Source organism: Hemiscyllium ocellatum, chromosome 13 (assembly GCF_020745735.1).
Source record: "Hemiscyllium ocellatum isolate sHemOce1 chromosome 13, sHemOce1.pat.X.cur, whole genome shotgun sequence".
Taxonomy (NCBI): domain Eukaryota; kingdom Metazoa; phylum Chordata; class Chondrichthyes; order Orectolobiformes; family Hemiscylliidae; genus Hemiscyllium; species Hemiscyllium ocellatum.
Genome location: NC_083413.1, coordinates 48691366 through 48718407, shown reverse-complemented (window position 1 = coordinate 48718407; position 27042 = coordinate 48691366). Strand labels below are relative to the sequence as shown.

Genomic DNA, 27042 nt, shown 5'->3' with positions numbered 1-27042 from the left:
TGAAACCCAACACTGGAAACACATCTTTGTTATTTCCTGTAATTGATCTGAATAAAAAGCAAGCTGCGAAGGAACAAATCACTTAATATTCTGATGCCAAAACTATTTAATGTAAAAAAGGCCCATATTTCCAAATGTCTGATCACTACTAAAAGCAACTGATACAAATCTGTTTGAAATTCTATTAGTTAAACTTTACAAAAGCAGTGGAGAAATATGCAGTATCCAATTTTTACTTTTTATTTGTTGTTTAAAGTGCACGTTACATTGCGTAGAGCCACAATACAATAAACGAAAAATGAAAAGTTTTAATACAGTAACTCACAGCACATATACACAGTCAAATGGAAAACTCTAATTCCAATTGCATAAATTTTCAACTCACATTTGGCTCTTTTGGGAAAAGGAAAGATTTAAATTTTGTCCATTGTCCAGCTACTTTCCACCTGTTTGAGCAGAGTTTTGTCTTTTGTTGCTATTACCATTTAAAAAATTGAAGTGACCTCTTATTAAAATGACATTTTAAATAATAAATGGTAAAGTCTAAATGACCATGTGTCTGACTGTGGGATTCACTGATCGCTTGTCTGAACAAACTATCTAGTTTAAAGAGATGGAATTAATTTATTGAACCCTGTCCACTTAAAATAATTTGTCCGGACAGCTCAAGTGACTGGATGGGTCTTCATCTATAGAATCATCTTAAGGAGCTCAAAAATTTTAAGGTGGAAACATGATCCTCAATTTTCAACATATATCCAATATTCAAACAAGATTACACAATCTTGGGAATGTGAAGGTAGCAAACTTTCTAATATCGTACATGTGCTTGAATTATATAGATAGCTCATTCAAAAAAACTCACACAATTAGTTTGCTTATATTGTTCTGTTGGAACTCATGTCCTGTCATTAATTTATAAAGTTGAATATAATTTTCAAATAATATAACCAGAGGCAAGTTGCAATGATATCTTTCTTACATACTTGATACTGTACAATACTTTCAATAGTTACTTAAAATAATTGTTTTTTTTCTTGGTAGTTAAACCAAATAACACCAAAAGCTTCATTGCTGCATGTGGTTGGTACAAATGTAAACAGTTACATTAAACTGATAATAAATCATTATATATAGAGAGACTTTACTTCTAAACTGCATTTACATTTTTATCAATTTTAATATTTTATCTGTTTCCAACCAAAGTGGTCAAATTTAGCATTGTAATACTGTTTTACTGTTAGCCACTGAGTTTGACTAGCTGTTTAATATTTGTACTTCACTTGTCCATAAATCATGTTTCCCAATGTAATCCCATCCTAAAGGGAAATATTACATGTCCAAACTAGGAATTCCGAACAAAATGTAAATCTAATTTAGGGATTTACCACACCCAAGTTTGTTTTGTCAAGAAGTCTAACTGCTAAAACAAACACTGACGTCTTTTCAAAAATGTTGTTCTGAAGAAGGGTCACCGGACTCAAAATATGTTAACTTTTTTTCTTTCTCTCCACTGATAATCCCAGACTGTTGACTTTCCTCAGCAATTTCAATTTCTTTCACGGTTTTTAATCAGTTTCAATATGCTGATGTATAGTTCAAGTGATAATTAAAAGTTGATTTAAAACTGCCTGAAGACCTAAGCCTATGCAGTAGACTGCTCACATAATGACTCTGATCTTTAAAGTCAAGGAAGATATCACAATTAAACTTAAGTCAAAAATTATCAAAAATGTTTCGACCCCAGTCTCCTCGACAATAGGAAGCGACTTATAGATATCCATGAGCATCAGGTGGGGAAATGATCAGCTTGATTGTATTGTCCCTGTTAATACTGGAATGAGTCACTGCTTTCAGAAGGTGAGGAAATGATATGGAGGGTGGAGTGGGGTGCAGCGAGGGGAGGTAAAGAAAATGGTTAAATGAGCAAGAACAGTACCAAACCTGTTCTAAGCTGTGTAACCTTAACATGAATTAGTCTCAGTGGCAGTAAACAATAAACTTTATATAGTACAGGTTTTCAGTTACACTAATTAACTGCAACTAATTAACTTGCAATAGCCAGTGATCTTTTATGTGCATATATGAGGCACAGATAGCGCAATTGTCACAAAGGCAACCATTGCCACCAAGATGGCCTTCCTGAGTATTAAACATAGAGAACTTGCACCCATTCAAAGCCCAGTGGAATTGTGTAACACCACTGTTTTACCAAACAACTAACACTATAAACATTTTTCCAAACAGCAAATTAGTTGATCATTTTTAAAACAGCGTATCAGCATGATCAGAAGAGTAGAGTATTACAAAACAATTTAGAGCAAACAAACTCACAATACATTGCTAAATATACTGTTTTTTAGTATGACTGATTAAACAATAAAATAATTGAATACTGTAATATAGTCCTGATAAATCCATTTCAAATATTACCAAGATAAAAATATTGTATACTGTGATGGAAAAAGTTGAAAAGAGAGGATACTGAACGTGCAAAAGGTGATTTCAAAGCATAAATCTTACCAGGTGGTTTGGGTGCAGAACAAAATGGTGGACTTTCAGTGGTTGTTAAGTCAGTTGAAACATTGAATGAGATTAGTATCTTGAAATTACTCAATTTCTGGGGAGAATTTTCTGTTTAGAAAGCTTTTAACTGCCATTTTAAAAAAGAATGAATTACAGCATATTCCACCACAGATCCCACTGCAGTGAAAGATCCTTGAAAAGTGGGTGTTAACTTACTAGACAAGGAAATGTCATTTCTGACAGACACTGTATAGGTTGTTAATGAGAAGATGAGTATTTTTGGCATTTGAAAAAAAAGTGTCGAGGTTTATCATAATCTATAACTTCAATTAGTAGCTAGTCAACATAATTGGTGGATTTTGCATTTAAACTGTTACAGGAAGTAGTCAAGTTCATTTCAAGTAAATTTTCATCTGGAGCATGCATCAGGCTAGTTCTTTTAAAATCTAAAGAATTATTTTGATCCTGTTAAATTTGAACTTGTGGGAGTTCTACTGCAGTTCCAGCATTTCAAATAACTCTCCTGGTTTGATTATTTTTTGTTATTCAAATACACATATGGTAAATCTCTATACTGTCACTGATCACAAATAGCCTTTATATATTAAAAGGATTCTTAATTTTCAGTTTGCCTAAAAGGCAGACTCCACCATTAACAATGAAGATTATCCCAAAACATTGCTGATTTAATGAAGATTTCTTTACACACAAATAAATCTTAGTGATTATTTAAAACCTTACCAAGAGTTAACAAAGCAATTTCTGCCTATCTTACACAAGATCTGTAGTAGTACTGAGAATATTCATGCAATCTGATCAATCCCAACAAGAGTTTCAGTAATTCTAGAATACAAATTTGCATTGGTTTGTTGCATTGCATAAATATGTAGGTTTATTTTAAAAGACTGGCTTGCAGTCAACAACATTTATTATTGCAACTTCCCAACCCCAATTAAAAGGTTTACAAATTTTTGTCCAACCAGTTTATATAGTTGTTCATGATTCTGTTTCCAACATCAAAATTGGTAGGTGGAAGTGCAAATATCATGGCGCCATGAAATCCATCTTCATAATGGTCAAGAGTCACTTCTATTCCAGCATCTTCTAAACGCTTTGCATACATTATTCCATCATCTCTTAAAATATCATGTTCACAGGTCAAGATGTAGGCTCTTGGTAATAACTGCAGAATTCCTTTATCTGCAATTAATGGAGCTGCTCTCGGGTCCAGTAATGCTGGCAATGCCTTTATAACCTGTGGACTTCCCATTACCTGGATAACAGGTTTGTAGTTTTTTATAAGAGATTGTGGTAGAAGGTTTGTCCAGTTTAAGTGAGCACGGACAGAAGTCAACTGACTTAGGTTTGAAGCAGTGTGGTTGTTCACCAACATTGCCTGCACAAAACTTGGGTCACCATTCAGATACTCTAGCCAAAAACGGGCCATGACATGTTTGTATAGGATAGGTGTAGCCATATTCTGTTGGTAGGACGGAGTATTGAAGTCAAGAGCTTGAAGTACTGGATATATAAGAGCTTGAAGCTTGAGCTGGAATTTGATACTGCTGTCCACAACAAGCTACAAACACAAAACAAGAATTGAAAGATTTGTTTAATGTGTTTGGAATATTTTAGAGGGACTGGATACTACTAAAGCTTTCAGCCACGTTATAATGTTTGCGGTGTTGTCGAAGTCAACAGAATCCAATATTTTCTCAGAACTTATCGAACATTCACCTTTATAATGTTGATAGTATTGCTTAAATGATTTAAAAGTATACATACTATTAAATAGTAGATTTATACTGCATTAATCAAAAATCACTAAGCTACGGATAATAGACAGATGAAGGAATAAATCATAAAAGATAGAACAGAGAAAGATTTTCATTCTTAGAATGTCCCTTTCACAACTTTAGGACACCTGAAAGCTCTTTACAGCCAATGGATTACTTTTTGAAATGTAGTCGCTGCTGAAATATATATAATATATAACATATCTTATGTTATTGCACATAGCAATATCCCACAACCATCAAAGTGATAATAACCAGATCCTTTTTTTTAAGCAATGTTAAATGAATGAGGAATTCAGGCTGGACTGCAGGGACAACAGCCCCACTTTTTCTGACAGCAGTTAGAACTTTGACCTACCAAACACACAAGTTCTGTACCAATAACAGAACTGAAACAATGTTGTGTCTCACTCCGCAGATACTGCCATCTGTTTGGTTTTCCAAAATTTAATATTTCTTATTATCATTTTAACATTTCATTTGAAAGACAGCACAACATTCCATCAGCAATGCGCTCAGTTTTGCCCTAGATTTTTGTACTCAATTGGAATGGGATTTGAACCCAGAACCTTCTAAGAGGTAAGAGCACTACCAACGGAGTCACAGCTGTCAGACCAAATGACAACATCAGAATCGTAACTAATGCCTTTTGCTATAAGCCTTGAAGTTCCATCATGAAAAAGCAACAGATTTTTTAAAGCTGCAAATTATTATTCAATTTTAAATATTATAATAATATTGTGACCTGTTACTTCTCTGCAGCACACCTGGGAAAAATATTGGCATTTGTTTACATTTAGAAAGTCTAATTTTGCAAGAATAGCTTTCTTCAGATGTGCACTCAATTTTATAAATGTTGAGTTGCATATGATACTGAAGAGGAAAGCATCTTCATTTTCCTGAAAAATTGATTTGTTCTCATTCTAAGTTTGATCACAATATTGGAAAGTAGCATGTTAATTAATAAGAGGTTATCAGATAATATTTTGTTCCCACTAGTGTAAACTGATCAATCCATAATGAAAAATATTACCTGCTGGGTTACAGCAGCAGCTAAGTTTCCTCCAGCACTGTCACCAGATACTGCAATTCGATTTGGATCCACTGAATACTGGGACAAAACCTCAGGCTGTAGGAAATACTTGGTAGCACTGTAAACATCATTTAACTGCTCAGGAAAATGAACTTCTGGTACAAGACGGTATCTAAATTTAAGACACACAATATAATTAATTTCAATAATAATCAACTTCTAAAACTTGACCTGTTGCATTTTTTTCTGAATGACACTAACAAAATAGGTTATTTTGTATTATGAAGTTTAACCTCAATATTCAAAATATCATATCCAAATGAAGAAGTTTTTTTTGTCTATAGCAGTGTCAATAACTGTTTTGATCATAAGCATCAGTCCATTTTCTTCCTTGCCACGTAGGATTGGTTTTCTTCTTTGCTGGGTTTCCAAATGAACAATATTAGACCTTGCTGCAGGGGGAAAACAGGTCATGGTCCTAAAGAAGCTGATCACATTTTTTGGAACTCCTTTTGGAAACTATTCGGCATTGAGTAGAGCATGTGTTGGCTATACTTTGTCAGGGTTTCTGTTCCTCCAGTGGCCTAAGCAGAGATCGTCAGATAGAATCATAGAATTCTACAGGACAGAAGGAGGCCATTCATGCCTTTATCGGCTCCCAATAGAGGTACCCAGCTTGTCCCACTCTTCATCCTACCTCCATAGCCCTGTAACTTCACTTTCAAATATGTATCTATCTAATTCGGTTTTTGAAACCTTGTATGGAACCCATCATCACCACTCTCTAAGGTAGCATATTTCAAATCTTAACAACTTTGAGTAAAGAAATTTCTCCTTGTCTCACTCCTAGCTCTCTTGCCCAATCCTGAAACTGTGAGCCCTAGTTCCTGACATGCCAACTAGTGGAAACAAAATATCCTTCTTTACCTCATGAAAATTGTTCACAATTAGCTGTTATTTGCCTCAATCCCTGCTGACCAAAAATTATACAGGAAGTCTTCCTCAAATACAGTTAACATTTACAGAAAAGTTATTTTTGAAATGAAAACTCACCTTCTGTCTATTTGTTTCCTAAACCTATAGTGGTATACAGCTAAGCAGAAAAGGGCCAAAGCCCATGCATCAGAACTTTCATCAGACAGTAAGGATGTAGATAAGTGTTACCATTGCTGTGTTGTATCCAGCCACAACAAATCTCTTGGTATTGTTAAGTTGAACATGTCACATGAGAAATCTACAGTTGTTGAAAGTTGACAGATTCCCTTTCATGAGAGTGAAAATAGTCTAATCACAAAACATAAGTTTAATTCGAATTTTGAATAACTTGTGATTGGAACTTGATATATAGTATATAATATTCAAAATAACAGATACTGAATTATCCCAAAAAATGCATCAAACAAGGGTAAAGCTGTTAATTTTCAATTACTTACTCAATAGAGACAAGAACAGCATTCATATCTTTTGCCATCTTCCGACAAAGGTGATCATATGATCGCATTCCTGTAATAAGACAAAAATGGTAACATTCTTCACAGTCATTTGTATAGTCAAACTTTGTTGGAGTTGTTGTTACGGTGTGGGATTTCTTATACAGATGTTACAGTAAATCTCGGAAACCTGTAGGAGCAGCCGTTGTAGAACTATTTCCTTAGTTCAAAGCTTTTAGTTGATACAATGTGTGTAAGTGGCCATGCTACTTGAATACATGAACAAATTCCTTTTTCACTAAGTCCTACGGTCCCTCTGTCTACAGCAGAATACCAGGGTCAATGTTAAAAAAAACCCAGTAAATTTTCTGGGCCTACTTAAAGCTTTTAGAAATGGGAACTTTATTAGATGGAAGGTAAAAAAATCAGTTTTCTGTTTTAGGGTAAAGATTTCTTATTAAGTTTTCAGGTTACTTTTCAAGATTAGTTTTCCCAATCTTCATGTTTTGCATTAGTTAACAAAATTACTAACACCCAACCTGCTAGAACTGTGTTGATAGGCAGAATTTGTTCAGTCAAAAACAGAAAATGTGTATTCACAAATCTGACTATAATACTAGAGATGCACTAGACAATGGGGACTGCCTCCTCCATCTCCTTCATAAACAAGCTGTTGCTTTGCACAAATGCTTACAGTTTTAGGAACAAATGTTTCCACGTTGTTCAACTCAGCAGACGTATGTCACTTGCAGTCTGGCTTGTTGTTATGAAAAATTTACACTGTAGGGATTGAAGCTTGATCAGGCAAAATAGCCTGCCCACATGACACAACCACACAGGCTAACACCAGCATGTCAGAAAGGCCAGGTAAGCAGGGTTAAACTCAAAAAAAGGCATCACTCAGTTTTCCATCTTTTGTGTTTCTGTTTTTTTTCCATGCAAGCATTTCATGGAAACTTATCAGATAATTAGGTTCTTCTACTTGTGATGAAAGATAAGTGACCTGATGATGTATAAGCTGCTGAGTTTTTGAGCTCCTTTTCTGGTTTAAGTGTAAACCCTAGCATAAATAGAAGAGGCAATGCTACTGTGGTGCAAGGAATGCCATTTAGACAGACATTGATTGCATGAGGTGTCTGATGGTGCCATCTGGATCCCAAACTTCTGTGACAGTTCAACAGTCCTCTGCAATGGCACCTTACAATGCTAACCCACAGTCAGAAGCATGAAACACTGAGTAGATACAATGATACACACTCTCACAGATTTGGAGATGCCAGTGTTAGAATGGGGTGTACACAGCTAAAAATCACATAACACCAGATTATAGTCCAACAGGTTTATTTTGGAAGCAGTAGCATTCGGAGCGTTGCGACCATCTGATGAAGGAGCAGCACTCTGAAAATTAGTGCTTCCAAATAAACCTGTTGGACTATAACTTGGTGTTGTGTGATTTTTAATTTAATTTTGTAAACTTAGAGAACAGGAGATCACTCAGCCTCTTGTGGCACTGAGCCAGGTTCTCTTGAGTTGCACATGGGAACTGACCTCTCCAGCCAGGATGCCTTCATCATTTGGGAAGGCCTTGTTAGTATCCATAGGGAAATGAACTTCATTTCTGTCTTGAACAGCCTTTAAAAGAATCACTAGGGAGACACTGCAAAAGTATGGCACTTTATTTTGTGTGGTCTCTGATATTTCTGGGGGTGGGTGAGGATAATGAACAGATGTTGTGAGATGCTGTTGGGTTTCAGAGAGTGAACTACTGTCTGGGTATCTAACTATGCTGCCTGGATGCTGGAGGCCAGAAGGTCCTCATTGAGGCCAAAATCTGCAGACTCTCACCCATAAAATCTGACAGTGCAATGACGCGTGACTATGTAATGACCTTAGAAGAATATATGTTTTCTTGAATTCCCACTTGGCTCCTGAACAGAAGTTTCTCCAGCTTTTGGGCCTGTGTCCACACTTAACTCACAAAAAATAATTCTGCCTAATGTTTCGATGTAACTTCCTGCACATGGGCAGGAGTTTTTTTTCCCCCAATGGCGGAGGGGCAAAATATCAAGTTTGCCCACCAGAAAACAAATGGGATAGGAAGGCCTCAGCCCATGAATAAATGGAATTCTCATTATGCCATATATTTAAAGGACCTAATGGTCCATACCTATGGAGCCCATTTTTGCAAGGTCCTATTGATCAGACTTCTATCCATAATCGGTCTAAGAACTGGATGAAGAGCTTCAGCTAGGTTTCTGAGAAGAGCAATGATATCTTTAAATATGTTTTGAACAGACTGTTGTTTTGTACACAGAGGAAACTGTCCTGGATACAAACATGGCATACTGGCAGTTCATGTCAGCAAGGAAATGTAATGAAGGCATCCGGGGTAAAATCTTACGTTCTCAGCCATATTTTACAAATTACAAGTGGTTAGTGGAACCTTGAGATGCAACAAGTTTTGTGATTTATTATTCCAGGCTATGGTTACCCTTAATTTTATACATTTAATAAGTGCACAAAGCTGCTGAGGAAAATCAGGATATCAACAAGTTTTGTAACAGCAGAAAAGTATCCTCCACTGCAAAAGGAACGACTACCCAAAGAATAAACAAGAAAATTGTTTTGAAAACAAAATTAAACTTGCTAATCAACATTCCAAACTTTTAAGAACTTGAATGCTATAGCCCAGGCCAGTTACATAAGAAGGGGGCTGAAGAGGGCTCATGCCCGAAACGTCGATTTTCCTGCTCCTTAGATGCTGCCTGACCTGCTGCGCTTTTCCAGCAACACATTTTCAGCTCTGATTTCCAGCATCTGCAGTCCTCACTTTCTCCCAGTTACATAAGATACCTTACTGCCGTAATCCACAATGTCAGAAGTCTGTCAATGCACTGTTACCATCAACTCATCAATGGGCTCCAGTGAAAGTGGTCTTCTTCCTCAATCTAAATATATTGGTATTACCTGCAAACACAATTCTTGATCAATCACCACAAAATTGGGATTACACTTTAAGTATGCTTTTGCAAAGTAAATAGGCTTCTATATCATTTGTCTTTAAACTCCAGCAGCTGAGGTAACTTAAATTAAGATGGTCTGTAAGAATATTTAACAGGAATATTAAGTTCACTACTCTCATTTGCAATATACTTACTTGCACTTCCTAAAGCCCAACCTCCACCGTGTATGTAAATAATACTTCGCTTTAGTTCACCATCGACCTTCTGGGGTTCAAACACTCTGACTTGCACTCCATCAAATGATGTATCCGAAACTTCAACTGTTTCACTTGATTGAGGGGCAAGCATCTCAAACATTGTAATGACAAAATTCAGAGCCTTGAGGTGATGACCAAGTCCTACTTGCTGCACCAGATGACACTGGGGAAATAAAATAATGGAATTTCATCATTAATTGTATCCAAATTTAACTTTCCTCACACATTTAGATGTGAAACCAAAAAATACTTTAAATTTCATTTAAAACTATGCACTAATTATCCAACTGTCCATAAATAAAATTAATCAAAAATAAATTCAGTTTAGGGATTGTGCAGATATTTCACAGTAATTCATTAAACATACATATTTTGTTTCAACAGAAATGTTCGCTAAAAAAGTTTTCTGTCAACATAGTCTAGACTGAAAGATATGAATGGTCATGTGAACTACATGGAAGATTCAGTTATTTGTTTCCAATTCAAATCACCTTGTCTTTCTTCACTCCTTAATGTAAGAAAACATATTTATGAACATTTAACCTTTAATCAGATATCCTCAGGCGAGGATAGGTACAGACCTTGATTTTGGTAAACACTGGAATCTGAGGCAGGTTTGTCTACAAGTCACTACATAAAACCTGACTTGTTCTTCATGTCTTTGTAATTGACACTAAACTCACTCAAAGAAAATACTTCAATCAAGTGGTCAATTAAATAATTTGCAAAGTGAACTGTACATCTTAAAACTTTGGAATTCAGAATACAATTATGATATAGCCCCACAAAGTGAATCAGTGAGCTATTTAAAAAATAATTTGTTATCATTGGTCACCTATATGTTTAATTATGATTTGGTGCCACTTCTAAATATGAACTTATTCTATGCAGGTATAACAATATTAGTGCATATTTATGAAATTTCAAAAACATGACACTAAGCTAGATAGATGGATAAGGAGTTATCCAACAGAGATTTAAAAAGAATATCTGAAAATTGTGTGAAATGTACATTTACTTTAATTATCTTTATTCAGGATCTCCAAGCTCACAAGTTTGTAAGAATGTTAAGTGAATGATTTCTTGATTTAAGTCAGTGACATATTCAACTGATTCCTAAATGAAACATTTACTTAAATCAAGCTAAGGTAGAATTTTCTCCATCTTCTATGCATTACCAATCCATTTCTCAACTGCTGAGCTGAGATGATCCAGGAATTCACCATGTGAAGGACTCCAAGACAGACTTCATAGTTAATTTATACTTCAGGTTATAGGGAAATGTATTTTATAGGTGACACTACGCCATAACTGGAAATTAAATTTAATAAGCAAAACTCATTAATGGGTTGATCCAAAACCAACAGCTAGGGGTAAAACTATAACAGGAAAATAAGTGCTATTTGATCTCCCCTCAAGCACTTTGCTTAGTTTCACAGATAGTACAGTATTCAAGTACTAATTCTCTTGGCAGAGGATTGGACTGGTCTTACACTGAACTGTTATAGAATAAACAAACAAAGTCATGTTGTTCCACAGATCTTGAAATTCGCTAAAAAGGCAGACATGTTGCTGAAACCTTTGGTCTTGCATTAGTCAGGACAAATGCAAGAATTTCAAATTTTAAAAAAAAATCAGATGAATTTATATCACTAATGAAAAGGGTGACTGTTCGATTGGCAATCTGATTAGCTAAGGCTCTGTCGTGAGAAAACAATGGGGATCTATAAATGCCAAATCTCAGGGGTAATTCAAAGCAAGCATGTGTCTTGAACATATGCCCTTAGGTATAGACTTTTGTGATTGTTTTAAAAAAAAAAGTGACATATTTATCCTGATTAGTGCAAGACAAAAAAACAACTTTGGTATAGAATTGTCCAGTAAGGATGGTGAAATCAATGTGAAACTCAACAATTATGCACTTCAAAAGAACTTGAATATCAAAATATTCAATGTACATGCACATTTCAGAATTGAGTGGATATCAATTCATTTTCTGTTCATTGGATTTTCAGATCATTGCCATCCTAAGGTCCCTTTCCACTGAGGGATAGAGGGCCTGGTTCTGGTATCTGCAATGTTGACACGCTGTACCATTACGAGAGAAGTTTTAAAGCCAGGAGGTCTCACTTAAGCCACTGAATAGAGGAAACCAAACATTACAACATTATAATGTAGCATCAACATGACATTGTTGGAACAGATGTGACAGAAACTGTAAAATAGAATGCAGAGCTTCCAGGAAGCAGGACCTGAGGAAGTGTACTCAAAAAAACCATGGTGGGATCTATAATGGATACTAATGGAGAACCTATATCCCCTGAAATGAAAACAGAGAAATCAAGTAAACAGGAAGGGAATGGAGGGATGTGGACAATATGTAGGCAGATAGGATTAGGTTTGGGTGGCATGGTGGCTCAGTGGTTAGCACTGCTGCCTCACAGCACCAGGGACCAGGGTTCAATTCCAGCCTCGGGTAACCGTCTGTGGGGAGTTTGCACATTCTCCCCATCTCTGTGTGGGTTTCCTCCCACAATCCAAAGATGCAGGTCAGATGAATTGGCCATGTTAAATTGCCCATAGTGTTAGGTGAATTAGTTAGGGATAAATGTAGGGTAATAGGTCTGGGTGGGTTACTCTTCAGAAGGTCAGTGTGGACTTATTGAGCTGAATGGCCTGTTTCCACACTGTAGGAACAAGACAGCCCTTGATTGCAGCTGTTAATCTAGTCCAATCAGGGAGCCCTGGCTGACACAAAAGAGTGGATGTCAGGGATATGGTGACCTTTAATCCCCGAGTCCATTGTGAAATACTATGTATTTCATAGAATTCCTACAAATGTGGAAACAGGCCCTTCCACCCAACAAGTCCATACCAATCCTCCGAAGAGTAACCCACCCAAACCATTCTCCTATCCTACTAACCTATATTTACCCCTGACTAGTGCACCTAACCTACACATCCCTGAACATTATGGACCTTAGTAAGAGTTCCCTGATTGGACTAGATTAACAGCCCCAATCAGGGAGCCTCTTTGCTGACTATGATGCGATTCTAAATCTTAGATTACAAGAGATTTAATCTAAGTACACTGTCTTCCATTTTGAATATTCCCCCTCCTCCCCATCTTGAAATGTCTTGGTTTTCTATTTTCTGTGATTCACACCTACCATTTGAAATAATCTTCAGAGACCAGCGTCCCATTACCAATCAGTCTTCAGTTAGTGGCCCTGTAACTCAGTGGTTACAGCACTGAACTTGTACACCAGGCATCATGAGTTCGAGTCTCACTGGGGCATGTATAAATTTTGGGATGGCAAAGTGGCTAAGTGGTTAGCAATGCTGCCTCACAGCACCAGGGACTAGGGTTTGATTCCAGCCTCGGGTGACTGTGTGGAATTTGCACATTCTCCCCTGTGTCTGCGTGGGTTTCCTCTGGGTGCTCCAGTTTCCTCCCACAATCCTAGGGTGTGCAGGTTAGGTGAATTGGCCATGCTAAAATTATCCATAAATGTTCAGGGATGTGTATTAGGTGCATTATTCAGGGATAAATAATAGGTTAGTAAGGTAGGGGAATGGATTTGGGTGGGTTACTCTTCGGAGGGTTGGTGTGGACTTGATGGGCCGAAGGGCCTGTTTCTACACTGTAGGGATTCTATGAAATACATAGTATTTCACAATGGTACTTCGGCATTAAAAGGGCCACAATATCCCTGACATCAACTCTTATGTCACCTAGGGTTCCCTGATTGGACTAGATTAACAGCCCCAATCAGGGAACTCTTACTGAGGTCCAGCTAGCTGACCTTATAAATGGTGTTGTGATTGTAACATCTACTCTGCATCAATATGCCCCTCTGCTACTGTTAGCACTCCCTTGATATCCCTAGATAACTCCACCATCTGCTCCATTTGCTTTCTCGGCCTTTTGTCAATAGCATTAAAAATGCTACTTAGGGGTCTTGTAGTGCAATGTCCTTACCTATGAACCAGGTGGCCTAGGTTCAAGTGCCAGCTGCTCCAGAAGTTTATAACATCTCTGAACACATTAATCAGTTCTGAAGTCATCTTTGACTCAAAACATTTCTCTCTCCACAGATGCTATCAGACTTACTGAGGTTCTCCAGTACCCTCTGTTTTTAATTCAGGTTTCCAAATCCAAAGTACATTGCTTTTAGTACAACACTGGCATTGGTGTTAGCAGCTCCTCTTTGCTGTTGTAAACACCTGATTCTTTTCAAATATTTATATCTTTCCTTTTCATCCTAAATATTAGGTAATAGCCACATATGGTGAAGGATCACACAGGATATTGGTCCCCAGTTTAATAACAATCCAAAACAACTGATAGAACTGTGGAGGATGGAAATCTGACACCTGAGCAGAAATTGCTGGAAAATCTCAGCAAATCTGGGCAGCATCTGTGGAGAAAAATAAGAGTTAGCATTTCAGGTCCAGTGACTCTTCTTCAGAACAGTCACCTGAAACGCTAACTGATTTCTATCCACAGATGTTGCCTGACCTGCTAAGATTTTTCAGCAATTTCTATTTTTGTTAATAACAATCTACTGGGTTCTTCATATTACATTGAGCTAGGAAACCTTATATGATGATCGCCATGTAAGGTAAGACACAGCGTTCTTGAGACCTGTACCCCACTTTGAGAGATTCCAGTGCATTTCCTGGTGTTAAGGAAGGGGAGTTATCTATCTAGCATCCATTGCAATAGAGTCACCATAGTCCTACCGGACAATACATTTGTCTCTCATTAGAGACAGAGAAACAGATGTGGTTGTCAGTGAGTCACAACGCCTCAGGCGAAGAGAGAGGTTGAGAAGACAACTCCTTCATGTTAATTTTCAGCTAATGCGGAAACTGAACTCATGCTGTTGGCACCTACCCAGCTAACTGAGCAAACTAACTCTCTACAAAAAACTCCCCTAGCCCTGGAACAGCGATGTAAGCATGTACTCTCATTACATAAATTTGTTCATTGAATGTGTGTGTTGCACCTAGGCTAGTACTTCGTGCCCTGAGGGCAGTTAGGAGTAAACCACATTGTTGTGGGTCTGGAGCTACATGCAGGCCAGACCTGGAAAGGATAGCAGACTTCCTTCCCTAAAAGCACATTTACTAAATCAGATGGGTATTTTCAACAAATGACAATTGTTACACAGTTATCACGAGGCTAGCTTTTAATTCCAGAATTTCATTGATTTCAAGTTTCACCATCTGCCAATGGTAGGATTTGAGCCCATGTTCCAGAACATTCATCTGGGATTCTGGATTATTCATCCAATGATGTTACCACTTTTTGATAGAGATCTTAAGTCCACAAATGACCCTTTTTTAAAAAACATATGATGGTTGTCTATAGTTTTTCATTTGTGATCATCTGTGATTTTAAAAGGTCATCAATTATAATAAATCGTGGATATTACATTAGGTTTGTCAGCAAGTTTTTTTTTGTCTGGTATCACTTTGTTGACATTTTACTGTATTCTTCTGAACAGAAGTTTGAAGGACATTATTTTTGTGTGACCAAACTCTGCCTGAAATCTACACACAAATAATCTGTAATTTAGATTTGTAATAGTCTCCAGTTCAAGACATTTTGCCACACAAAGGCAAAGTTGGACTCTTATGTTGCTCAACTTTATTTCGTTTTCATTACACAACACTCTCTTTAAATAATTAATGATCTTGCAAAAAGTGAAATTGAGATAAAGGACACATTCAACAGATTGTGCTGTGTTACGCTTAAGTAACATTATACTACAAAAGCGTTAAATGTATAACCAATTCCAAATGTTTCCTTCTTCAACTAAGTGAACAAATACTTGAAGATATTCAGTCCCCTTACAAATGCTTAATTGCCATAAAGTGCAGGAGTCAGCTGAATACTGCTGAATGTAGAGGAAGGTTCAAACTGTGACGTTATGTGTAACCTCAAAATTGAGAAATTGGTTGACAAGATTATGCAAGGATGCAGATGAAAGGTCAGCCAACTGTTCTCTTTCAATTTTCAATACAAAAATAAAAACAAAATTTGAAGTGTATAACAATAAAATAAAGATTTAAATTCACATCCATTCCAGCCATAATTCTAATGGAAATATATTTTCCCCAGCATATGAAAACTACAAAATCTCATTCAGAAACAGCAGTGGTTTCTCAACAATTTCAGTCACATTTATATGCAGACATTTTCTATTAAAGCAAATGACTTATTGGAACTAAATTCTTCAGTTAATAGTTAATTGGTAAATAATTATTATAGCTGAAAATGCGTTGCTGGTTAAAGCGCAGCAGGTCAGGCAGCATCCAAGGAACAGGAAATTCGACGTTTCGGGCACAAGCCCGAAACGTCGAATTTCCTGTTCCCTGGATGCTGCCTGACCTGCTGCGCTTTAACCAGCAACACATTTTCAGCTCTGATCTCCAGCATTTGCAGACCTCACTTTTTACTCAAAAATAATTATTATAGTAAAGCTGTAAATTGAAAGCTTATTTATTGGACACTTAATCACATTGCCTAGTAATCCTAATAAACATCCTTATCAAATTTGGTACATGAATAATTTATTTGTAGTTCAAACAAATTTTAAGTTTCATTCAAGAAAACGATCATAAATTATAAGCTCTGAAATTCCTTCTTTCATGCACAAACATCAGGCACTCTTGGTGATGGAGGAGATATTTTGTGTCATTCCTCTTACCTAGAATGCAAAAGTCCAGTAAAAAGAAAACAAAACAGGCAGAATAACTTCATCAAAATCCAGTGTTCTTCCTATCCAATGACTAACAATACACCTATATCAATCAGAAATAGTTACTGTACAGGAATATAAGTGAAACCCACAATACAGTTTTTCTGTAATGAATGATTACAAATAGGAATTGGGCAACAGAACATTCATTTGAACTTTAATAGAAAGGGAAACCTGTTGCAAAGACTTTTCATTTAGCACTCATCGGGATTAATACAAGAATGACAAAATTTCAAACAAACAATCACAAAAATTTACACCACGCTGAAACGGAGGTTTAAACTCTGATGCTTAAGGCATGGAGAAAGCAACAGGAAACTGAAGGTTCCCTAGGTAAATCAAAACAACACAACGTTTGGACATATTCCTTATATTTGCAGAGAATATGGCTGAGTATTAATCAATGTTGCTTCTTGAAAATATAAATGAGCCACCTTGACTCAATTACATTACGTTGTCTGTTCGTATAGTGTTTGAGTTGGATCAGAATATGTGCTCTCTCACCTCAATGAGCTGGTTGAGAAACCTGCAAGTGGATTTCTCACAGCTGTCTGCCACAGACGTACCTTTGCCAGTCAACATATGTGCTATGATTCATATAGTCCAAACACTAAGATTGGACTCCTCACTAAATTTGTATAAAAGGATCTTCACAATATTCTCACCTTGTAAATTACCAAAAATATCATGTTACATTTAAAGTATTATTCTCCAAAATTAGTGGAGATAGGCCTAATAAAGGAGGGAAAATAAATTCCAAATGAATTCAATAAAAACTTGCAGAAAAAAGATATGCAACAATTGGAAGGGTACTCATAAATTAGATTTTAAGTGAAAATAGAATAGAATAGTAAAAGAAAAAGCTAAACAAACCCAATGTAAAATACCTACATGAACAAATATTTCGGATGCTGGGAAAATGAAGCACAAAGCAGCTGGAAACAGTTAGCAGGTCAGGTAACACACCAGAAGAGAACAGACTGAAGTTCTCTTGAAAGATCTAAATTCAAAAGTACTTGGTCTGTTCCTCCATGTTTGTTGAAAGAATTGCTGAGTGTTTCCAGAATATTCTATTTAAAATATTTACCAGTTTGGTTTTAGTTGAATATAATTCTTTATCTCAAGGTAGTGCCCTCAATTATTCGAGGATCTCAAACCATGGTTTATGTCATGATTTTACTCATGGCAGGCCAGAGACGTATCTCAGCCAGAATACGAATCAACCTTCTGCTGTTGGTGCTTTTTTGAGTCACATGTTAGCTAATGATCTGACCTAACCAGTCACGGCATATAATTATTATCTATGTTAAAACATCTTCATTTGTGACCACCTCCTGACTACAAAACCATACTTCCTCATCAAGTTTGTATGAATTATTACTCAGTAAATTCCAAATATCTACATTTGTAAGGGAAACTGCCAATGCAAACTGGCCATCTATTGAAGTATTCCTGCAGAATCTTATCAGGGTTTATATTTAAGAGGGAAAACAGGAGGACAAAAAGGGAACATGAGATAGCCCTATTTGTCAAAGCTAAGAGGAATCCAAACAAATTCTCCAAATAGATTAAGGGCAAAAAGAGTAATTAGAGGCCCTTTACAGATTAACAAGGTAATCAGTGTGTGGATGCATAAGATACTAAACAAGTATTTCACGTCAGTATTTACTGTGGAGAAGGACATGGAAGCTAGAGAACTTAGGGATATAAATAGTGATATTTTAAACGAAGTGTCCATATGACAGAAAAGGAGGTACTGGACTTTGTAAAATAAATCATAGTGAACTTTCAATTATCTCTTTTAACGGCAGTACTCCAGGTGTGTCCACAAAACTTCAAATACATTTCTTTTCCCACAATCCTATAAGTAATCCAAATAGTATTAAAACAGAAATATCTGGTTTTCCAGAAAATAAACAAACCTGTTTTGGAAAAAAATAATTACTGGACGCTACCAGAGTTATAATAGATCTATGTCTATTTCTTCACTTTTTGATGGGTCAATATCCCGGAACACTTTCTAATGGTGTTGTGGCTGTACTTGAACATCTGTGAGAGCTCATCTAGTATACAAGGTGCAGCTCATCAATTTCTCAAGAGCAATTAGGGATGGCAACAAATGCTGACCTTCCCAATCACACTCACCTTCCAAGTAAAAAAAATTATAAAAATGCCAATGAAGTTCACTCACTGAAAACAATTTGAGATTTCATCATTTTTAACTCACAGTTCCAATTTAATATTAGTTGGATGCAATTTTCCTAAATAAATATAGTTTCTAACACAATAACTTGCTTTCAGTATGTAAAAAACTGATTTTGAAAAAGGTCTCAAAGAACATTTGATTTTTCACACTATTATTCTACACTGTGTTTGCTATCTCTGTCATTGGAATAGATATTATTTTCTCAGATGATGGTAGGAACAAGAATTAAATAGACTAGTCATTGTCAATATTTAATAGATGCAAAATGTGTCTCAGACAAAAAGGATGCAATTTACTAGGAGTGGAATAGCTATTCATGCAGAAGTTCTCCCTGGAATTTTCTTCTGTAATGGGAAAAGTCTAAACACATCCAAAGCAATTGGTTGGAAAGGTATTTAAAAATGGCTGTTAATACATTCAAGGTTCCTGGATGCAAATAAAAACTGGGTATAAATTTCCTGATTTATTTTTAACATCATCAGGTCCACTGTTTCCTGTTCCACTCACCTAATTTTTTTTCTCTCTCATTAGACTTCTGATTTTGATTGATGTTCATTCTTTACTGAAATTCATCAGTTCCGCCTAGACCTCATCAACTTTGTCCTAGACACTATGAAAGACATTAAATTGAATCACCTTATAATCTCTACTTTTGAATACATTCTTTCAAGGAATTTTATAATTGTAATTGGATCAGCATCAGCTGTGAAATTATATGGGAGATCACTATCAAAAAAACTTCATTATTGAAATTTTCCAATGCTTGTCCATATCCCTCATTTCCTCATTCAGATCTTTCCATTTACTTTTACCTCCAATATTTCCATCACCTAAAACGTGTTCAAATATTCAATAAACAGTTTAATTCCTTTCAATAAACGTGTCTACCGACTGCTCTTTCTTTCCTCTGAGCTTCCTCTCGCCAATCTTGGTCTCTCTTTTTCTCAAGGATTTCCACTCAACTTCTCATTATATATTTATGATTGCTCACTTCATCTTATTGTTAATGACAGACCAACTGAGTTGTATTCCCTTAGGCAACCAAGTTCTACTTCAACTTCTATCATATGCCGACTTAAGGCAGAAAACAAAATGAATAAAATATACAATAGGGAAAAAAAGATAATATCGAGACTGAAATGTATGAAACAGGTAAGCCTGCTGCAACACAATTTTAAGGTTAAAGATAAAATAATGGCACTACGCTTTCTCAAACATTCCCCAGTTCAGCTCTTTAAAATCTCCACAGTTTTCCAGCAAAAGGAGGACTTTTAAGCTATGGAACAGGCAGGAATAAACTCATTCCAGATATAGATTATTTAAAAGAAGTTGAATGCATGATTAATGGGTGAATTGTTGGTCATTAAAATCTTCCGAAGTAACAAAATTATAATTTAAAAAAGGGCTGCGAATGGTGTAAATACCCACCATTATATGAGACAAAATGCATGTGTAAAGAGGAAGCCAACATCATTCAGGAGTGATGGCAAGCAGCAACCAATCTGAAAGATAGTACTGCATGAAGTATCTACAATCACAGGAACAGAAAGCAATGCAATGCCATCCAACATTCTGGTCCCTACTCTGCAAGTGAATTAAAATGCAGCAAAGTCAAGCTAGGTTGTAACAATGCTTAGCAACGATCAATAAACTACTTGATTATGTGTTAAACAATTCATACAAATCCTTTTATGCGTTAACATGTCAGCTGGAATTGATGCAGTCATTTCTTCTCTGAAGTGCTCACAGCATTCAAGATGCTTTATTGTTTGACTAAATGCAATTGAAATCTTTCTGTTTTGCATTTTTAATCTTTCCTTTGCTGGATTGGGTGATAAAGCATTTTGATTGTTAAAGTAACTGTCCAATGCTTTTCTGTTAAGTTTTATTAATAGTGTTCAAACAACAATGGGTGACAGAAGTCCATAACACTATGTTAAAACTACCCACAACATGACCATTTCTAGAGTGTATTGTCAATTATAGATCTGTAACTTGTGACAATTCCAAACATTACTAAGAATTGCTATTGAGTTTAAGTAAGGCCTAATTTTCTGCTAGTCTCAAGTGAACTCTCTCCCTGACCTTTTCACAATATCTAGTTGAAAAATAGGCACCAATTGCACTGCAACCTTCGCCGGATTAGTAACTGCTAACCAAGAGGGAACAGTGCTTCACTTCCATGGCAAGTGGTGACATTGTGGACATGACCATAGAACCACATAATTGTTACAGGGCAGGTGGGTGCCTTTTAGCCCATTGTGTCTGCGCTGGCTTCATTAACTAGTGCCAATCTTGTGCCTTTTGCCTCACACACCTTCACATATTTCCATCAAATAACCATGCGATGTCAACTTGAATGCTTCATTTAAACCTATCACATTCTCAGGCAGTGCATTCCATATCCCAATTACTCGCTGTGTGAAAATGTTTTCTTACAACACTCTTGCTTCATTTGTACATCACTTTAAATCAATACCCTCTTGTTCTTTTTTCTTATATGAACGGGACCAGCTTTTCACTCTCTACTTGATCCAGCCCGCTCATGTTTTTGGAAACCTCTATCGAATCTCCTTTTTTGATCCTTCGTTTCTCCAAAGGGAACAGTCCCAACATCTTTGATCTATCCTCATAACTAAAGTCCCTCTTTCCTTTCATCACTCGTGATTCCATTAAAAACAATTCTGCAAGAATGTCAAATGTGATAGTTTGAACACATATTACAAAAAGCTGTTACTGTGCAATTTTCAGCTTGAACTGAGTTTCCGGAACAAGATACTGTAGAAAAGCAAGGGGAGGCAATGGCCTAATGTTCTGGGGACCAGGGTTCATCCTGCCATGGCAAACGGTGGAATTTGAATTCAATAAAAATCAGGATCATCGATTGTTGGAGGAAAAATTCATCTTGTTCACTCATGGCCTTTAGGGAAGGAAACTGCTGTCATTATCTGGTCTAGTCTATATGTGATGCACAGCAATGTGTTGTCTCTTAACTGCCCTCTGGGCAATTAGGGAGAGACATCCATATTTCATGAATAAACAAAAGTACATCTGCAAAATCTTGCAAATCCACTCGCCCACTTGTAGGATAGGTACTAATAAGTGTCCTCTATCAGGTCAACATTTCCAGAATCAAAGCAGTAATTACAATTAAATCAGCTGCATTGGCTGAGCTCAGTTCTCAGGATGCTGGAGGCAATACTTCCAAAACAAGGCTTTTTGTGTAATTTTTGACATTACATGCGGTTGGGGCAGTGCAGAAGAAATGCTTCATGCATGTCATCAAATTTGTTCCAAGAAGCTTTAATACGCCCACCAACTCTTGGGAATATCTGGCCCAAGGCCACTCAAATTGTTTGTTGTGTCAACTGTTTCAATTATCTCCAATAGACCGAGGTGGAAGTACAAACAGTATACCAGTGTTCAAAAACATGAGCTTTGCATCCCTGGCTTCAGCAAAGACCATCTCCCCCAACCACTACTCAGTCACCTTAGGACCCATAACAATGGAATAAAAGAAAGTCATCCTCGATCCCTCGGGCCTGCCAGAGAGAGAGAGACAGACAGACAAACAGACACATATTTAGTTGCTTGAACTAATCTGGAGTATGCCAAGCTCCACTGTTTGATTAAGAATATACTAGCAAATAATGTCACAGAGTCATACAGCATGGAAAAAGTCTTTTTGGTCCAACTAGTCCATGCCAACCCTGTTCCCAAAGCAAACTAGTTCCACTTGCCTGCATTTGATCTATTACCCTGTAAAATCTTTTCTATTCATATACTTATCCAAATGTCTTTTAAAAATATTCTAACTTGACCTGCATACACCACTTCCTCTGGTAGTTCAATTCACATACGAATCATGTTCAGTGTAAAAAGGTTGCCCCTCATGTCCCTTTTAAATCTTTATCCTTTTAACTTAAAAATATGCTTCTGGATTAGTGCTGGAAGAGCACAGCAGTTCAGGCAGCATCCAAGGAGCAGCGAAATCGACGTTTCGGGCAAAAGCCCTTCATCAGGGAGAGATAAGCTAGAGGAGGGTGGGAGTGGGGAGAAAGTAGCATAGAGCATAATAGGTGAGTGGGGGAGGGGATGAAGGTGATAGGTCAGGGAGGAGAGGGTGGAGTGGATAGGTGGAAAAGGAGATAGGCAGGTAGGACAAGTCATGGGGACAGTGCTGAGCTGGAAGTTTGGAACTAGGGTGAGGTGGGGGAAGGGGAAATGAAACTGCTGAAGTCCACATTGATGCCCTGAGGTTGAAGTGTTCCGAGGCAGAAGATGAGGCGTTCTTCCTCCAGGCATCTGATGGTGAGGGAGCGGCGGTGAAGGAGGCCCAGGACCTCCATGTCCTCGGCAGAGTGGGAGGGGGAGTTGAAATGTTGGGCTACAGGGCGGTGTAGTTGATTGGTGTGGGTGTCCCGGAGATGTTCCCTAAAGCGCTCTGCTGGAAGGCGCCCACTCTCCCCAATGTACAGGAGACTGCATTGGGAGCAACGGATACAATAAATGATATTAGTGGATGTGCAGGTAAAACTTTGATGGATATGGAAGGCTCCTTTAGGGCCTTGGATAGAGGTGAGGGAGGAGGTGTGGGCGCAGATTTTACAGTTCCTGGGGTGGCAGGGGAAGGTGCCAGGATGGGAGGGTGGGTTGTAGGAGGGCGTGGACCTGACTAGGTAGTCACGGACGGAACGGTCTTTGCGGAAGGCGGAAAGGGGTGGGGAGGGACCCTTAGTTTTGAGCTCCCCCACCCTAGGGAAACGACCTGGCTGTTCACCTTATCTATGCTCCTCATGATTTTATAAATTTCTATTAAAAAAAGTCAACCCCTCAACCTCCTACTTTCCAGTGGGAAAAAAGTTACAGCCTATCTTTATAACTCAATTCTTCATTCCCAGCAACATCTTTTTGGAAAACTCTTCGATTTAATAATATCCTTCCTATAGCAGAGTGACCAGTACTGTATATAGTATCCCAGAAGAGGCCTCACCAATATGAAATGCCAGCTACTATATTCAAAAGGTCTGAGCAATGAAGGTAAGTGAGCTAAACACCTTCTTAGCCACCCTATCTACATGTTACATAAATTTCGGAGAATTATGTAGCTGAACCCCTGGGGTCGCTCTGTTCTACACCATTACCCAGGACCCTACCATTAACTGTATAAGTCCTGCCCTCACTTGTTTTACCAAAGTTCAATATCTTTTAATTTGGATAAATGCACTCTGTCTGCCACTCCACAGCCCATTGCCGCAATTGATCAATATTTCTTTGTAATCTTAGATAACTTTCCTTATTGGCAATTATATCATGAAGCTTGGTCTCATCCACAAACTTACTACATCTTCTAAATTTTCATCCAAATCATTTATATAAATGACAAACAAAAGTGGACCCATTACCAATCCCTGTGGAACATTATTGGTCACAGGCCTCAAGTCTGAAAAACAATCCTCCTCCTCCACCCTCATGCCACTATCTTGATATAAATTCAAATTTTACTAACTTTTTAAAAATAATAAAATATTCAAAAGTAGTTTACTAAATCTTGCTTCCTATTGAATCAATTAATATAGCAATACAAGATATAAACTTATTACCCATACAATAAATTCCATTTCCTAAAAAAATGAATATTTATATATTGTCCTTCACAACCTCAGGAGATCAAGTCCTCTACAGCCAAACATTTGTAAATTGTCACAGTTGTAATATAGGAAATAGGGCAGTAAATATGTGCACAGCAAACTTCTACAACTAGTAATGTGAACAATGACCAGATAACCTGTTTTTATGACGTTAATTGAGGGATAGATTTTGGCCAGGTACTGGAGATAACTTTGCTATTCTTCTTTGAAGTACTGCTATAGGATCACTTTACATCCATTTAAGTGAGCAGATAGCACCAGCTTTACATTCCATATGAAAGATACCACCTCTGATTTCGCAGCAGTACTGAACTGGAGTGTCAACCAAAAATTTTGTCATCAAGTCCTGAAGTGGAGTTTTAACACAACCTGTTTTTTTGTGTGATTTGGAGATGTCGGTGTTGGACTGCGGTGTACAAAGTTAAAAATCACAACACCAGGTTATAGTCCAACAGGTTTAATTGGAAGCACACTAGCTTTAGGAGCCACACTCCTTCATCAGGTGATTGTGAAACTATCACTGTATTCTAACAGATGAAAGGCTTAACAGACAATCAATGTTTCAATGTATAATTTCAGTTACATCACACTGCAAATTTTTGCTATAAATTCTGCGTTACGATCGAGCCCTCCACATTCATCTGATGAAGGAGCGTCGCTCCTAAAGCTAGTGTGCTTCCAATGAAACCTGTTGGACTATAACCTGGTGTTGTGAGATTTTTAAACTTTGTTTTTTTTTTTGTGTCCTGCCTATTCATTTAAAGGCATTGAATCTCTGCCTTTTTTTTCCTCTCTCTGTGTGGTTGCACAGGTGAGAGTGAGCTATGTGCACAACCTTCTGTATCAGAGTCAAGAGTGCTTCCAACTGAGTTGCAACTGGCATGGCCCTAGTAGAATACTTCCGAAAGAATCATCTTTAACAGATTAGATCTGATTAAAAAAAAAAAAGGAACTGAGATGCTGTAAATCACAGACAAAAACAGAAATTGCTGGAAAAGCTCAGAAGGTCTGACAGCATCTGTGGTCAGAAATCAGAGTTAATGTTTTGAGTTGATGACCCTTCCTCAGAACAAGGAACAAAGCTCCATTTTAAATTTATGGTTGATTGGCTTATTTGTAGCCTCGCAAAAACAGAGTTGGCTAACTTCAAGAAAGACCTAGCTTATATCTATATTGTGTATGTTATAAATCACACTATTGCTTTCTAATCATTGACAACTTTTGCTGAGTAATGAGAAAGAGAATAACACAAATTTAGAAATAGTCAAAGGAACTGCTAAAAGAGGACAACAGGTTGGTTAAAACCACCGTTTATCCTTTGCTAAGGTGAATCAAGTAAAACTCTATAAAGTGCATACTGAACCCACAGGCTGACATTGGTGTGTCATGTTAGCACCTTCACACCAACCAAACAGATGGAGAAAGAGCCCAGTAGACTATCGAAATTAAGGTCGATCTGTGTTCTAATCAATATTTATACCTCCCATTAACATTAAACGGACAATTCTCTAATTTTCTGAAGGATATTACTTTGTGCAAATTAACTTTTTCTCTGCTGATAGTTATTGGGCGAAAGTGAGTACTTTATTGGGTGCAAGTGCTTAGGGCATTCTACTAACGAAATGTTGTATATTATCAGAACAAACTCCTACCCTTTTAAAATTTTATCAAAATTGTAAACAAAAAGTAGAGATACGCAGCAGGTGCGGCCAAAACTTGATTTTTTTCTCTGGGATACTGATGGGCGTGATGCGTACTTCTTTTATTTTCGAACCTCACAGTCGTTCAGTAACTACCGCTTGCCACTCCTTATTTCATCTTCATTATTTGTAGGACAATCAACGTGGAACTTTTTCTTCAGCTATGTGATTTTTTTTTGGAAAATGTTTTTACTTGAGAGGAATGTAACATGAAAGATTTACTGGAAATGATATACACGAATAACGCTGTCACAAGCGACTAGCTGACAAGTGAATGGACAATTCTGAAATTTGTAAATCTGGGATACTTTGAAACTACGAACATGCAAATGTTCTACGCAAATTACTTCATTTCAGTCCCGAAAACGAACAGCAGTCAATTATAAATATGCTACAACTATTTAGAAAAGCAGCATCAAGAAAGAGTAATTACAGTATTACCATATCCTGTACTCCTCTGAACGTCGCATCTAAGAGCATCAGTTTCCAGGGTTCAGAAACCGTGTTGGGAATTGGGACGTACACATAATAACCTATCAGGCCGATAACAATCACCATTACCGAGACTGTTGCCCGCATCGTGACAAAATGCAGGTCAAAAACTGGAAATGATCGCAGAAGCACAGACACATATTTCCTCCACTTCTACTACTTAACCCAGCCAGACAGAGACCAATCAGCTCGCTGTGGCTTTGTTAATCTACATATTG

At 37.2% G+C, this 27042-nt stretch overlaps 1 protein-coding gene across 1 annotated transcript; it reads right to left on the bottom strand.

Moving 5' to 3' along the window:
* Positions 1-251: 251 nt before the first annotated feature.
* Positions 252-26983, bottom strand: LOC132821887 (neutral cholesterol ester hydrolase 1-like). The gene is made up of 5 exons (XM_060834808.1): positions 26774-26983; positions 9943-10168; positions 6789-6858; positions 5356-5527; positions 252-4105 (listed from the first exon to the last, which is right to left on the bottom strand). Exons 1-5 carry the CDS (start codon positions 26909-26911, stop codon positions 3488-3490), a joined length of 1224 nt encoding a protein of 407 aa, XP_060690791.1. The 5' UTR covers positions 26912-26983; the 3' UTR covers positions 252-3487.
* Between the last annotated feature and the right edge of the window lie 59 nt (positions 26984-27042).

Coding starts and splice junctions, on each gene's coding strand:
- LOC132821887 (XM_060834808.1), bottom strand. CDS start 26,911: ATGCGGGCAACAGTCTCGGTAATGGTGATTGTTATCGGCCTGATAGGT. Junction 10,169..26,773: donor TCAGAGGAGTACAGGATATG/GTAATACTGTAA, acceptor TTATTTCCCCAG/TGTCATCTGGTGCAGCAAGT. Junction 5,528..6,788: donor GCTGTTCTTGTCTCTATTGA/GTAAGTAATTGA, acceptor TCTTAAATTTAG/ATACCGTCTTGTACCAGAAG.